A 13,920-nucleotide genomic window follows, 5' to 3' on the forward strand; every position below is an offset into this window, starting at 1 on the left:
GCCAGCAATGGCTTGTTGAAGCACCAGTGTTCCTGGTCACACAGACTAAGATGTGAAAACTCCTTGAACATAAAATAAACAGCACTGTGCACAGGCCTAGGGAGGGCAGAGGCAGAAATGGCCTTAGTGCTGTATGTGCATGGTGTGTCACACACACACACACAGAGAGGAAGCATTTCAGGCTCCGTATCAAATGGTGCAGCCATGCTAACTTATACCTCAGGAAGCTGTCTCTTCTTCAGGCTACACTCAATCCCTTCAGTGACAGCATCGTTTACACACCCACGCACTAATAAAAAGTGGGTATTGGAAGAGCCATTCCTCTCCTTGTGCAAGTGCTTTGATAGAACATAAATGAGGCCTTGCAGGAGTTAAAGAGCACCAGAACAGTAGAAAGTTCAAGTGGGAATGAAGAAAAGTCATAACAGATTTAACCAGCTGTGTAAAACCCCCAAAGCTTAGAATTAAAAGCTTTTAAAAAGCCTTGGCTGGACTCACTGAGTCATCAAAATTTAAAGGCAGAATTATTCCAAAGGAGATGTTAACCAGACCTTTAACTCAATGATGGATAAAGAAGTGGGGCAGGAGAGGATTTTAAAAAATAAAGAAGAAAAAAATCCCTTCAAAGCCACTGATAGACTTGGGCTAGTCAAGCTACTGATAGCAGTACTTCTGAGTGGCTGTAAATCCCACGCTTAATCTGCAGCATGGAGTACGAGGAAAATGCGCAACTGGAAATTGTATGGGAAGTCGCTGCGAAAGGCTTGAGTGTGCTGGGTCACTCACACAGCTGCCTTCCAGGCACCTCACCTGCAGCCACCACGCCTGAGGCGGTGGTCCTGTGAGGCCTTTCATCCAACAACCAAAGGCAGCAGTGGCCATTCCAGGCTGGGAAGGCCTGTTTGGGATCCATGATTCCTACTCTGTATCCACGGCTGTATCCAGGAGTCACAGCAACCAACAGGACTGGTGTGGTTGTGACTCTGAACATTGGCTTTCATCAGTTTTCTCCTGCCCTTTCATGCTGTTTAGCCTAATAAGTGTAAGGACTATTGTATTTCAGGGCCGGGTACATCCTTCTTGAGATTCAGAAAAAGGGCTCAGAGAGAAACAGAGGTACAGAGAGCCCCCATTTTAACACCTGAAAAGTCTCCATAGGAAATTGCCTTTTGGGCATCCTGATTCATATTGAAAAGCTTGGGGTTCAGCCCTTTCTTTTTCTGGCTATTTTAATGTGATCCCATATAATTGAGGAGACAATTGCACTTTCTTTCCTCTTGGGTTTCTTACCACACACTAAGGCCGACAGGATTCTCTCCTGCTGACGGAGGTGAAAATGGTGCACGCCTGGGGCTCTTCTCCTGAGGAGTGCTGCTTTTATCAGCCAAGCAAAGCTGGTCAGCACTCCTCCAGCTGCATCACTTTATGTCAAAAAAAATGTTGATTTAACAGAATCAAAGTTTTGTAGAACTTCACTAACTTTGCTGAGAATATTATTTGTAGTAAAAATGTTATGGTCTAGTGGTTTGGGTTTTCATTTCCACAACAGCATCATGTAATTAAAATCAGGAAACATCTGTTTATAATAAAATGGAAAAGTTTAAATAGAAAAATACAGAAAATAGGAGTTCTGGGTTTGGCAGAATGATATTTTGCATCAGTTCATTGAAACTGAATTTTAACTTTTCATCTCTATTTGCTTTTAAGGCAAATTTGGAAGTCTCAGGTTAGCCCACAAGTAGCAAATCAAACTTTTGTGTCATCTCCAATTCACATTCATCCCTGCACCACCTTCATCATCCAGAATTCATTTAATTAAAACAATAATGGCAGAGGAAGACCCTATTTTTGGCTTTTGCCCAAACTTCCAGCATTAACAGGCAATTCCTGTGGATTGAGAAAGCTGCAATTCCTGCAAAGGGAGTTGGAAAAGAGGCACAGAGCTCTCTGAGTCTGCTGCTATGGCCTCTTCATGTACTTCAAGTTCTTTGGATTGTAACTAACCCTGTTGCAGATCCCATGAAAAGCCTACCTAAGATAATACTGCTTATAAAGAGCTTGAGCATCAAAATGAATCACAACCGTAACAGGCCACAGGAATGGCACCTGAAGGGAGAAAGCCAACAACACGGTCTAGTTTCAGGCAGAGGCGGCCTTCCTGGCTGTCTCACACACACATCAGGAAACTATTTGCTCATACATTATTATTATTATTATTATTTATGATAAATGGAGTGTGCTGTAAACCCAAGGCCGGAAGAAGCTGTGCAGCTGGAATAAGATGCTCCTCAGATGGCTGCTCTGAGGAGACTGAAATGTTTTTGCAGAGCTAATTGCCTCATAAATTGGTTTTATTCTCCTGGCTGAGGCTAATGTCTTCTTTTAAAGTTAATAAAAAGAACTCAATTTGCTGATTGTTCTGGACTGGTACTAGCAAAAAGAGTTGCTTGGGGATTCTGGAGGGCCCAGACAATTCCTCAAAGCCATTGCAGTTGGATGCTAAGTGGTGACAAGCAAGGTGTTCCCTGCCTGCTATTTAATCTGCTTTCCAGTGTTGCTGTCACATTGGGTGCCTTGGGTATCCCCATAAATGTCCGAGGGAAGAGATTACAATTGACAGCCTCCTGTAGTAGACCCTAGGGGCTTGGGGGCTGAGAGAACAGAGCACACATTTATGCCAAAAGATCATGTTCTCAGCAGGCATGATACGAGCTACAGTGTCACAGCAGCGCTCAAAACCCAGCCTAGCCTCACGCAGCTTGGGGCACAGCATCACGGCCTCCTCGTACTCACCCATGTCATGGGTCAGTGACATCAGCAAACCAGTTAGAAGTGCATCTCTCCAGAGATCAAAGCCTGAGCAACTCTGCAAAGGTTTGTCAAATGGGGCCCGTAGAGTTAGATGTAAAACTAATGCTCATTGACAAAGCCCCATGCACAGGCAGGTATTATATCCTGTCCCACCAGCCCCGGCTTTCACCCACAGCTAGAGCCTGGAAGCAAGTGGAAGAGCACCAACATGCACTTTTTTCCCCTTGTCAGGTAACATATGAGCTATTCCCAGATGCCGATCCTTACCCCAGCATCCAGAGTGAAGTGTGAGCCTCTCACAACACAGTTCCCCTGCCTTTTTAGCCAGGAAGAAAATAAACTCCTTACCCAGCACATACCTGAATTCAACCCCCAGTGAGATGATGTGATCCAGATTTAAAAATCTCTGAACCTTCTTTTGACTTGTTTTCAGTATTTCTTCTTTTCTGGTGAACAAACTTGCCTTCACTGAGGGGCAAAAATTGCCAATATCCTCTGTCACACCACTGCTCCAGCTTGGACTAGCATGGACTAGCTCAGGGTGAGGTCATCTTCTGAGGAGACACCAGGTCAATCACCAGCACTGCCATGGATTCACAAAGATTTCACTCAAATGCCAGTGTGGATAGTAAGGAACAGTGGATATCTGTTAGGTTAACCTTAAGTTAATCTTAAGTGGTTAAGGTAGTACACGAACAGCAAGTTAGATTGCTTCAGTGATGGGACAGGAGAGCTTTCAACAGGCGTCTGTCAGACTCCCAGCACTGCAAGCTCTCAGTGCCTTTACCCAGGAATGCCACACACAGAGACATTTGTATGACAGTAAATTTGCCAGTAACCTGGTAGAAGTATATCCACAGGGCCAGAAAGACTCGGAGGCAAAAGCAAGAGCAGCAAACTCACCAAGTCCTCTTGCTGGAGCAGTGGCTGGATGCTCCACACAGTCATTCTGGCATGCTTACACCAGCTGCAGCCACCACGCATAGGGAAGCTCATTGATAATCGAAGATAATTGGGAAGGTGTCAAACCTACAGTTTCTTACATGGACATAAATTTCTCTAGGGTTAAACAGGGAAGAAAACCTTAGCAGATATCCAAGGAGACTGCTTAAAACCTGGGCCCCTCACCCTCCCTGGGCATTGAAAGGATCAAGTCCTCTCCTAGTGCTGTGCACAGGGAATTCAGCTTTGATGCTGAGCTTAATTAAATAGAAACATGAAGTAAGAAAGAAAGGCTAATTAGATAGAAATGCAGAGTTACAGGATGTGAATGCTGATTAACCTAATAACAGACAATAATGCTGTTAAGGGGAGTTAAATGGTTTGTTTAATGGATGGAATGATTTATAGTATATAATATATAAAGTACTTAACAGTAAACATTTAATTACTAACTTCAGTTGAATTTTCTTCACTATGCGGAGGAAAAGTGTTTCATAAAAGAATAACTGGATGGGAGTAATTTACAGTCCTGCAAAAACATCTGTGTCATACAGGAAAGAGCTACAATGCTTGGCAGACACAGCAGAAAGCCTGAGACCCAGTGAGCAGTGCCGGGAGCTGCCAGATAGAGGAGGGAAAAGCAAAATAAAATACCTGTCCTCCTGATCCGGTACATCACTAGCTCTGTGAGGCAGGACATACAGCCTTCCCTGACTTCCCTTGACTTCTGCCGTAACAGCTAACATCGTGGCAATCACAGAAGGTGCCCTGAAGGGGAACATGATCCTCCTTTAGGACACAGGACAAGCTTGCTCTGCTCCTCTTAATCATGCAACAGCAGCCCCAGTCCCATCACATTCATTTCACACCTTGGGCTGTGTCATGCTGACTGAACAACATGAACGTGTGCAATTTAATTTTAATACCTTGCACTCCTGCTAGAGCAGTTTTTTCTCCTACCTTACTGCAAAGCAGCTGGGACGGAGGCGATGACCTGCACTCGGTGGAGCTCAGCCCCCTGCCTGGCAGGGTCATCTGTGCAACAGATCGTTTCATCCCACTTAGATTTCAAAACACAGCCTTGCTTGCCTGTCCTTTTTACTGCATGGCTCTGCCACCCACCCTGTGCCTGATGCCGCATAGATGGTACCTGAATTTCTATATATTAATTCATGAGAAATTGCTCAGATAAGCAGAGTACACGTGAAGAAGCCATTCAGCCTCAGTAAGAGGCAGCGCTCCCAAACGCTGGCAAGACATGGGATAATGCCACTGCTAGGAAAAGAAAAGCTGGGATTAGATTGGGCCCCTGACAGACAGTTGAGTACCTGGCTCCAATAACTAGCAAGTCCCCTTACAAATCTCTCCCTGCAGCATCTGGAAAAACAATCTCACCAAATACCTATCAGCAGAGCATCAAAACAGCTTGCAAATTCTGCCCATCGCACCTGGCAGAGGGCTGCACCTTGCCCTGTGAGAAGTGGTGCCTACTCCATTACCTGCACCACAGGGCCCAGCAGAGCAGGCTGGCCATTAACTGCCCATGATGAGCTAATTAATCATGGGCATTTGCTGAACTCCTGTTCCCACACCGTTATTAATGGCTCTGTGGATTGAGCAGTGCAGGAGACAGGCAGCAGAGGCTCCTCCACTTGCTGAAGCAGCAGTCCTGCTCCGCAAAGCGCGCCGGCTTCACCCAGCCAGCAAACAGGAGAAATTGCCGAGAGCTGCCCCAAACTCCCACCTTCTCCTTGGGGTCGCAGAGTGACTCCCAGCTCTGCTCTGGGGCTCAAACTCCCCACCATGGGGTCTTCCCAGGTGGCATGGGCTGCCGCTGAAGGACAACCCTGGTACCAACTTCCCCCTTCACGTGGGAATGCTGTGGAGCAACTGACACCAGCCCATTTCAATCTGCTGCAGCATCTAATGCCCTGGCTTCCACCTTGCCCAGTCCCAGGCACCTCAGCCTCACCCGGTGCCACGTGTGCCTCTTCCATCTGTAGCGGCATCCTCCCCCAGCTGCATTCCCAAATCGAAGCCCGCCCAGCTCTCCCTGCAGCATGGTGAGGGCTCTCAGGGCTGCACCCAGGGCCCGCTGAGCCTGTTCCTGCTCCATACACGCTGCCAGAGCTCAGGTAGCCACAGCCTGCACATGGCCAACAAGCCCAAGCACTGCTTGTCTGGAGCAAGAAGACATCACTGGGAATGAATTACGCAGCTGAGCAGAGGCGGCTGACAATGAATTATGCACGCTGCTCCCCTTCGGCCGCCTTCTTCCCTCCCCTGTTTTCTTTATATTTCTGGGCAACGAGAATGAAACTGCATGAGGAAGGGCAAACAGAAGGCATGCATGGAGTCCCCGTGCCTCGGCATTTTTGCTCCTGCCCTGCAAGCTGTGCACACAGCCCCAGCAGAGCTGGCCTGGCTCGGCCTGGCTCAGCCTGGCAGGAGAGACGATGCCAAGCCAAGCCTGAGGCACCAACTGCAGCAATAGTTTCAGGGGCACAGCCTTCCTCTTCCCCTCCCTCCACAGCAGGGTTTGATTCAGCTCCATCCAAGTGCCACAGAGGTGAGAGGCTAAAAGGCACTGAACTCTCCAGGCCGTCGGGAAGCAAAGGAACCGTGCAAACACTGTCTGGCCAGCTCCCTGCACTGGCTGAGGCTTGCGCACCCGCATGCTAAAGCGGAGGACTCTGGCAGTCCATCCATCAAAGTGCTAATTGGCATCAATTTGCATCAGATCATATTACAGCCTTTGGTCAGCACTTGCTGTTTACACACCGTGTCCCACGTGCAGCCGTCCTGAGCCTGTCTGGAATGAGGCATCTGAGGGAATGGCCCCAAAACAGTCAGCTATGAACTGTGAATCCCTCTAATCCTGTCCCTCACAGGTCCCAAAACACTCTGGTTGACGTGCAGGAACACTCCCTTTCTACAGGTGAAGAAAACACCCCAGTAAAGAGCAGACCCCAAAGCCAGCCTGGAACTTAAGAGCTCACCCAGGTGCACCAACAGGCAGAAGGGAGCTGGGAGATCTTTGGCTAGATGGGGTAGGGCATCCGTTGGGTGTCACACCCTCATCAAACAACTTGCCTTAGAGGATGAAGATCACATCACCCTGGGGATAACAGCTATTAAAAAGTAAAGGTTTCAAGTCTTTTCATACATTGCACGCATCCAGTGTCAGGTCCTCACAACAGTACGAAACAGAGATGGCTGCCAGAACAGTTTATTCTGCTGTTGTACTTGTTCAGGGAAGGATGAGCATCGCCCTCTCCATCCCATGTTTTTTTTCTAAGAACTCTCAGTGTTAACAGTGCCTGGACTAATCAAGCCTCTTTGAAGCTACTCACCTCTCTGAGGAGAAAGAAGCCTTGAATTGTTTCAGCTTGTTAATATAATGGAGGGGAAATAAGAGAGAGAGAAAAAGAAAAACTGACGCATGACTTAAGATGACACAAATTATATTTCTGAACATCACCAAGAAACAAAATGGGACAAATCCATCTAGTACTTGTCACTGGAACTGGGCGTCACAGCTCTGAATACAATGGGAGTTGTTCAGCTTTGTTTAAACAAAACAGAAATTAAAATATTTTTTAAAACACTCAAAACCCAAACATTTCTCAGGTCATTGTGGTTAAACTCGAGAGACCAAATTAACAGAAGGAAAACAGATTGCCAATACATTGCCAAAATCACTGCCATTTGATTCAGTTAGAAAGAAGCAATAAACCCAGGAGCGCACCTGGCAAGTCTCAAGTAGGGACCACTTACGCAAAATGCAGACTGGAGACAGGATTAGCAGAATACCCTGTAAAAACAGGTGAAGGAATTACAGCCGTAAGATACATCAAAGTACAAGCTCATACAGACCAGTCTTCACAGCTGTAGCTTCTCCATTTAGTTTCACAAACATTGCTGAAGCAGCCCTCTAATTCTCAGCCACTGTGCACCAGCAACAGACCCCAAGCTCTGCAAGGTCTGGTGGCACAATTCGGCCCTGTCGGTCACGCAGGACCCCTTTCCGTCAGGAGTTTGCTACTCAGAAAAGCCTAAACCATAGCATGCAAGTAGAGAAGTGTCTGCACCAGTGCCAGGTGTGATGGTACCTGTGCAGCAAGGAATAGCTTCCCTTTGGCAGCCCAGAGAAGAAAAGTTGTTGCTTGTTTTCCTGATACCAGCATTACCAAGCTGCACTGTGTAGGATTTGCTGATGGACACGTTTGTGCATCTGCTAGCTTTGCACTTTAGGCTGGTGGGAAGTGCCCTACGCTACCATCATCCTCAAACAGCACGGGAGATGCTGGGAAGCAGCAGGAGATGGAGACTGGGGACAGATGCTGAAAGACACAGACACTACTGAAATCAGAGGCTACTGTGTTAGAAGCACGCAGGCCTTCTCTTGTGAAAGATGGGTAACTCTTCCTAGAAAGGGCTGAGAAAGACATCCAGCAGAGGCACCGCCCAGCAAAGGACATTCACTGTTTCGGGATATGGACCGCACAGCATCCAAAACATCTACGCTAGTGGGCAGAGAGCATTCAATCTGTCTGGAACAGAGCAGGAGGGAGGAAACTCTGAACTCAGTGTCCTTTGCAGGAGACACCCACTATCCTATTGACCATGCACATCTTGACCGCTCGCATTTTGTTCTCAGCCCTAAATAAAGAGGTTCTGGACCTCCCTGGAACCAAGAGGTGAGGCAGCCAGTGCATCATCCCAAAATGAAAAAGATCATGTTTTTCCTTAGCCTGGAGCCTTTTCTCTTCATGAGGCTGCTGCAAAACTTAACTGAGCCAACATCCCAATTCCAGGCAGAATATGGAGCCCTTCCACCTGCTCCAGTTCATGAAAGAGAGATCCCTTTGACCTGTTTGCCTTGGACAGTGGGACAAGAAAGGGTCCTGGCAGCTGTGAACAAGGCTTCAAGGACTGTGGCAAACAGATCACAAAGCAGGACTAGCTCTCAGCACTTGGAATGAAGCCTGCACAATCTCTTTTACTGCATCACCTTCACAGCCAAGAAACACGAAGGTGGTAGAAGCAGACAGCTGAGGAACGCCAACGGAAAGCAGCAGAGTATGCACAAGTCTGCCTGGAATAACGCATTCGTCTTTACTCTGGGACCTTTCCCTAATTACGCCTAATAAAGATATATTACTGACATTGCTAAGATAGAAAAAGGGAGAAGAAGCAATGGCTTATTTCTTTCCTACATTTGGCAAATGATAATTCCCACTGTACAACGGAATTGGGCTCCAATTGGAGTAGCATCAAAAATCTATAGTCATAAATCTGTGATCAAACTGAGACCGACAGAGCAAGAACATCTTCCTAAACCAGACTACAAAACCAGTCAATGGCATGGGATGAGAGATGCTTTTATTGTTCACCCAGTAAAACAACCAAGTAGAAGATTATCAGACGGGGAACAGCAGCTTTGCTAGGCCAGATACCAAGTAACCCCTGAAACGTGCCCAGTGTGCCTGCCAGTGGAGAACTGGGCAATAGGCTTCTTTGGGTTCTCTTCAGTGGATAAAATATTCACCAAAAACTGCAGTTTAGTGTTAACTGAAACCACTCATCAGATTAAGAAAAAAAAAAAGGCAAAGGCAAAAAGATTATTAACATTAAAACATTTTTTCAGTGTTCTCGAAACAAAAGGTTTCACATTTTTGCTTCAAAGCAACTTGTTATAGCCCAAGTCATAATGCTTTTAAAAAAGTGAAAAAGCAATGCTACAACTTAAACGCTTCATTTTGGTTTGAAAGGATTTTTTTAATGTTTCAATTTTCCCCTTTTTCATTTCACTGAGAAAATGAAAAGAAAAAAAAAAACATTGTCTCAGGTCACCCTTACAACTTTTGTCCCCAGACATTTCAGTTCAGCCTGCAAACTGAAAAACCACCGTGGGCACAGCCTACTTGGGAGTCTCCTGTCCCTCTTTTTATCTGAATCAGTCCTGAGCCAAAGCAAATGGCAAGTTCATTTCACCAGGTAATACCAACCAGAACCAAGGTATTTAACAGATGTAAAAATACTGAAAATGGGAGGAGTTGTGGCTGTTTACAAAGGACATCAGGAGATAAGAGATCTCCCAGCTCCAAAAAACATTGCCATCTACAAGCTTCCTGCTGTGCCATCCTACTCTCATATAAGGCAATTTATAAACTGTGGGTCCGATCTTGCGTTTGACTGAGATGTGCTGGCACCACTTATTTGTGAGCAACGCAAGATCCAGGTAACCCACCCTACCTGCTCTAAGCAAGAGAGTTTGGGGGTTGGGATTTTGGGGCTGGAAGGGGAGCAAATGGAGAGACTCAACATCCTCCCCACTAGCAGTATTTGAGCATCACTCACATGACCTGAAAACAACATCCCTTTTTTGCAGAGTGTCACCACTTCTGCAGGGACAATACAGTACTGGATAGTTGCTTTGCAAGCTCAATAAAATGAAAAGGCCTTACAAGATTTTCGTTGGGACAGTCATCTGGTTCAAACACAGCAAAAGACAACAATAACAAAAACAGCAAAAACCCCACAATAAATTAGATATCAGCACAGCTTTCTAAATGCTCTAGAACAATAACTTGCAAGACAAAAAAAAAAAAAAAAAAAATCACAGCTCTGGTACTTAGAATCTTATTTTTAAAAAAAAAAAAAAATCCACAGGTTTTGCATAAAAATAAACATTTTAAGCTGACAGCATTATGTTAATTGGATCAACCCGCTTTTTAATATATATATTTCTATGCATACTTAAATGTATTTTTCTTCTATGACTATTCTTTAAAGGAGTAATGGGAGTCACAAATGCATAAAAATAGATATTTTGGAAAAAAAAGAGTAATAATAAAGACAACCCTGGTGAAAAACAACAACAACAAAGTCAAACAGGGCAGTATTCTAAAGTAATGGCTCACCATACTGTAACTTGTGGAGTCCAGTCCTTCTGTATTGTGAGCAGTTACTGCTAAATACTATTGGGTTTTGTAACAGTGATGTAAAATACAAATTTCTGCATATCTCTTTAAAAAAAAAAAAACTGGGTATAGAGGACAGATTTTGATGCCTATTACATGCTGTAAATAACTAGCACAGATCACCTCCCAAGCTGAAAGCAGGAGGAACTCCAGTAATTCTCGCATTCTAAAGAATATATTTTCTGATCAAAATCTGATCTGTCCCTCTGAACTAAAATTAAAAAAAAAAAAAAAAAAAAAAATCAATTTTGGCCTACAATGTTTTTCCTGTTATCCTACAAATAATCAAAACAGATTGGAAAAGGTGGGATTTTCAGTAGTGTGTGTCAGCATTCTGTGCATCTTTGACAAAAGCCAGCTCCTAACAGTTAGGAAGATTATTTCAGAGAGCGATCCTGTCCATTTACAGCAGGAGGTAACCTCACTGTTAAAAATCCCTTAAAGGCAAAAAGGTCATGAGGGGGGAAAAAGAGCCATAAAAAATTCTAATAGCTCAACCTGCTTGCCAGCTGCATCAGTATTCAAGTAAAGTTTAAAGTACCTTTGTGGGACTTCAGAGTCTTGGAGGGCCAGACTGGCTTATTTCAACAAGTGTAATATGCACTTTGAAACAGCCTTGCCATCTGCTTGTTTAAACTAAAAAACAAAACCCAAAAACAAACAGGAGCAAAGGAAAGGTATAGGAAAGGTCTCAGCATCAGTATTAGACTGCAGAGTGTCTTCTTGACACTGACACTTTGATGTTCTTGCCTTCCTTTCTAATGCATTAAACTATCACGAAGTCATGCAGCCATTTTAGATGAGTATTGCAAGAGTCCAGTTTTCGTAGAGGTTAACTTGATCACCAGCGCATCACTGGAGAAAGCTGATCTAACAATATTTCACTTGCAGAACTCTCCAAAGGAAAATAAGAAATACAATTCCACAAATAACAATGCCAATTAAAAAAACAGAAAGCAAATTTTTTTTTCTTAGAATATTCTTCCAGAAGAAAATTTTTCTTCCCTTATATCTTTTGTTAAAAGCAAATTTACTAATCAGCCAGATCTGAGAGCTATCTCCCATCTACATGAATCTAAGCTTTTCTGAAACCGTCTACAGGGTTTGGGGGGGCAAGGGATTTCCTTCCCTAAATTTCAGAGCCATCTAAACAGCATCCATTTGTTTTGTCTTGTTTCTCCTCTTGAATTTGTACGTTCACCTTAGCATTTCACAGGCCAACACTACAGTGAGAATTTAGGTACCTGCATTTGAAAGAACTTTGGACTGAGCACAGCTGCACACATTTTGTCTTCTCCATGCCCTTTCCATGGAGTTTCTTCTGTCTTTACATGTATAAAATCACAGTTTGTGTCACATTGTTTTAAAGAAAGAAAATAAAATACACACACACACACATACATTGTATGAGTGAACACTATACACTAAATATTTTTTTCAACAGCATAACAGAAAGTTTGGCCTACTGTAGGTTGAACACGTAGGGAAGGCTGAATTTTTTATGGTTGCCATGCAAGCCACCTTCAAGACAAAACCGATTAAACCCACCTAAGAGCAAATGCAGCTTCTGATCTCAAGCCATTAGACAAATTCTGCCTTTCTAGGGATCAGACTGACGTCTCGCCAATTCAGTCAATGCAGTATTTGGAGAACTACACTGAGTTGCTTTTGCATTAAGTCCTCTGAATCCAAATGCTGTTAAAACCAAAGGGAGCATAGGGTATTTGACTTGCCTTATTATTATTAATATGTATATATTTTGATAACACTTTCAATTTCAATTTACTTCTGAAACCTTGCCCTTTGAGAAGAACACACCCTTAAATTTAACATTTTTTTCCAGACTTCTGTTCCTTTAAACTTCTCTTCTTTTCATTTTGCTCTTCTTTTTCAATTATCTACGAGAAAATTTGCTTTCTTCCAGCAGAAACGCAGCTGGTGGGCTTGGGCTTTCACTGCACGCGCTCCGTGAAATTCTCTGGGAAAACCCCTCGGCATTGGTCAAGTTCCTTTCGCTGGATCCAGTCAGACTCCTTCACGCCCATCAGCCATCCTTCGTCCTGGAGGAGAAGACAGAGATCAGATGCTGAGAGACAGATGCAAGCAGGGCTTTTTCTTACAGAGTACAGACCAAGGAGGTGTCAAGGCACTATCAAAGCCATGCTCGTAGTTGGCTTGGAGACAATCCAGGAAGAGGATGGGGGAGAAGGAAAAAAATGTTTTTGTTCCCTTTTAAACAGGGAGAATGCTACATCCCACCAGAGTTGGTACCAAAACTCCTATCTGACCCAGAGTGTCTAGAGACAGTGAAACTGTGAACAATTAGCAAGTGTAACAGAAACATTTCATAATTTACACCCACTGAAGCAGGAGAAATTCTGTCAAAGAAAGTCACTAGAGCTACAGGATGGGAATCGCCTATTTCACCTTTCAGCATTTTAGATAGGTGGTACAGGCAAAATGAGTCTTGCTTGCTATGCTGAAATTCTGGTCCATGAGAACTAGGAGCCAAGGAGCTCAATCCATCTTCCCAAAACCCAGCAGTCTGTTGGGCTTGATTCAAGCTGAAGTTGGCAAAACTCCCAAACTTGTGCTACACACGATGTAAGACTCAGTCTCTCACAAGGGTCCTCCCCAGCCACCAAACCTACACATCTAAAAACAGGGATGAATTTTCACTGAGGCAAATGGAGTCCTGCCTGGTAGAACCTGCTCAGGCTCTGCCTGCAGCATGTCTAGCATCAAGATTTCTGCTCCATCCAAAGCATGTGAGGGAGATGAGATATTCAAGGTGGGAAAGCTGCACTGCTTGCAGCTCAGGTGTGCAACCACCCTATTTTCTGCAAACCTTGGACCTGCCACCACAGAAGAAACCCTTTGGCATGCAAATATAGCTACTTATGTGAGCACTTGCAGTGGGTGAGCCTAGGGGGTAAGTTTGCACCATGAGGCAACAGAGCTGTATGAGGGACTGCCGACTCCAAACAGCCTGTTCTGCACCCACTCCTCTGGGCAAAGCATGCACCAGGCTCATTTAGAGACCTGTTATCACACTCAACTACATAAGTTGCCAGGGCAGAAGTGCTCAGGCAACCACATGCTCTAAGCTGTGGGGAAATACGGCATGCGTGCGTGTGGTTCACACAGTTGTTCTGACACTTCTGCTTTCCTGGAACTGGCA

At 44.6% G+C, this 13,920-nt stretch overlaps 1 protein-coding gene across 10 annotated transcripts in view; it reads right to left on the reverse strand.

Annotated features, from left to right (window-relative positions):
• Nucleotides 1-7,200: 7,200 nt before the first annotated feature.
• Nucleotides 7,201-13,920, reverse strand: part of BIN1 (bridging integrator 1) — a 95,966-nt gene continuing 89,246 nt past the window's right edge. For all 10 annotated transcript variants that reach the window (XM_086750607.1, XM_086750613.1, XM_086750612.1 and 7 more), the window contains one exon: nucleotides 7,201-12,799. In XM_086750607.1, the coding sequence (XP_086606733.1) occupies nucleotides 12,692-12,799 (108 nt within the window). In that variant the 3' untranslated portion in view covers nucleotides 7,201-12,691. The remainder of the gene's footprint in view (nucleotides 12,800-13,920) is intronic.

The sequence above is a fragment of the Chlamydotis macqueenii genome, chromosome 6, assembly GCF_036417535.1.
Source record: "Chlamydotis macqueenii isolate bChlMac1 chromosome 6, bChlMac1.mat, whole genome shotgun sequence".
NCBI lineage: Eukaryota > Metazoa > Chordata > Aves > Otidiformes > Otididae > Chlamydotis > Chlamydotis macqueenii.